General features: G+C 60.1%; 1 protein-coding gene across 1 annotated transcript in view; it reads left to right on the top strand.

The window, feature by feature from the left end:
• STRIP1 (striatin interacting protein 1) overlaps positions 1–918 on the top strand; it is a gene marked incomplete at both ends in the record, with an annotated part of 9,370 nt that overhangs the window by 7,054 nt on the left and 1,398 nt on the right. The window contains 2 exons of the mRNA XM_010021025.1: positions 204–270; positions 524–628. Coding sequence (XP_010019327.1) covers positions 204–270; positions 524–628 — 172 coding nt within the window. The remainder of the gene's footprint in view (positions 1–203; positions 271–523; positions 629–918) is intronic.

The raw sequence follows: 918 nt of genomic DNA, 5'->3' as shown, positions 1-918 counted from the left end.
AGGGTGGCCGCAGGGGCTTTGAGCAACCTGCTCTAGTGGAAGGTGTCCCTGCCTGTGGCAGGGGTTGGAAATGGATCAGCTTAAGGTTCTTTCCAACCTAAACCATTCCATGATCTCCAATGGGTGGGAGCTGTGGGACTGTGTTAACCCCAGGCCAGGTAGGATCTGGGGGAGCAGCACAACACCCCCTCTCCTTCCTGCAGCATTTCTGTCCTGGACTACCCATACTGTGTGGTGCACGAGCTGCCTGAGCTGACAGCAGAGAGCCTGGTGAGTCGTTCCCTTCTCTGCTAGCTCCTGGCAGCTCGGGGTGCTTCCTGGGGAGGGAAGGTGGGTGCAGGGAGGCAGCAGGGCTCCAGCACTCACTCCTGCACTCAGCCCCTGGGACTTAAGGGTGGTGTGGGGCTGGCAGACATCTGCATGTTGAGCTGTACGCCTTTGGGTATGGGTCTTCAGACCAGAACAGCCTCTCCTCATCCCTATTCCCATCTCCTGCCTCACCCCTGCCTCTCCTTTCCCACAGGAAGCTGGAGACAACAACCAGTTCTGCTGGAGGAACCTCTTCTCCTGCATCAACCTCCTGCGCATCCTGAACAAGCTGACCAAGTGGAAGCACTCCCGCACCATGGTGAGGGTGGGGAGCCCACGGGGGCCCAGGGTGCCTGGACTGGGTGAGGGGCTGGGGATACCTTGGGGTGCCCCTGGGGTGCCTCAGGGAGCGGGAGGTGAGAAGGGGTGGTAGAAGGGGAGAGGGAGGGTGCTCAGTGCACTGAGAGGTGCCACATGTGCAGTGGGTGCTCCCCACAGAGGGATCTTTACATGTTTGAGAGGTGGCCAGTGCCAACCTCATGGAGGTCATGGAGTTCAAGTGCAAGGTCCTGCCCCAAGCCTGGGCACAGCTGCAGGTTGGACAGGGAC

The sequence above is a fragment of the Nestor notabilis genome, unplaced genomic scaffold (assembly GCF_000696875.1).
Source record: "Nestor notabilis isolate BGI_N333 unplaced genomic scaffold, ASM69687v1 scaffold15558, whole genome shotgun sequence".
NCBI lineage: Eukaryota > Metazoa > Chordata > Aves > Psittaciformes > Psittacidae > Nestor > Nestor notabilis.
The sequence above is the reverse complement of the archived record's forward strand: the minus strand, read 5'-3'. Positions and strand labels throughout refer to the sequence as shown.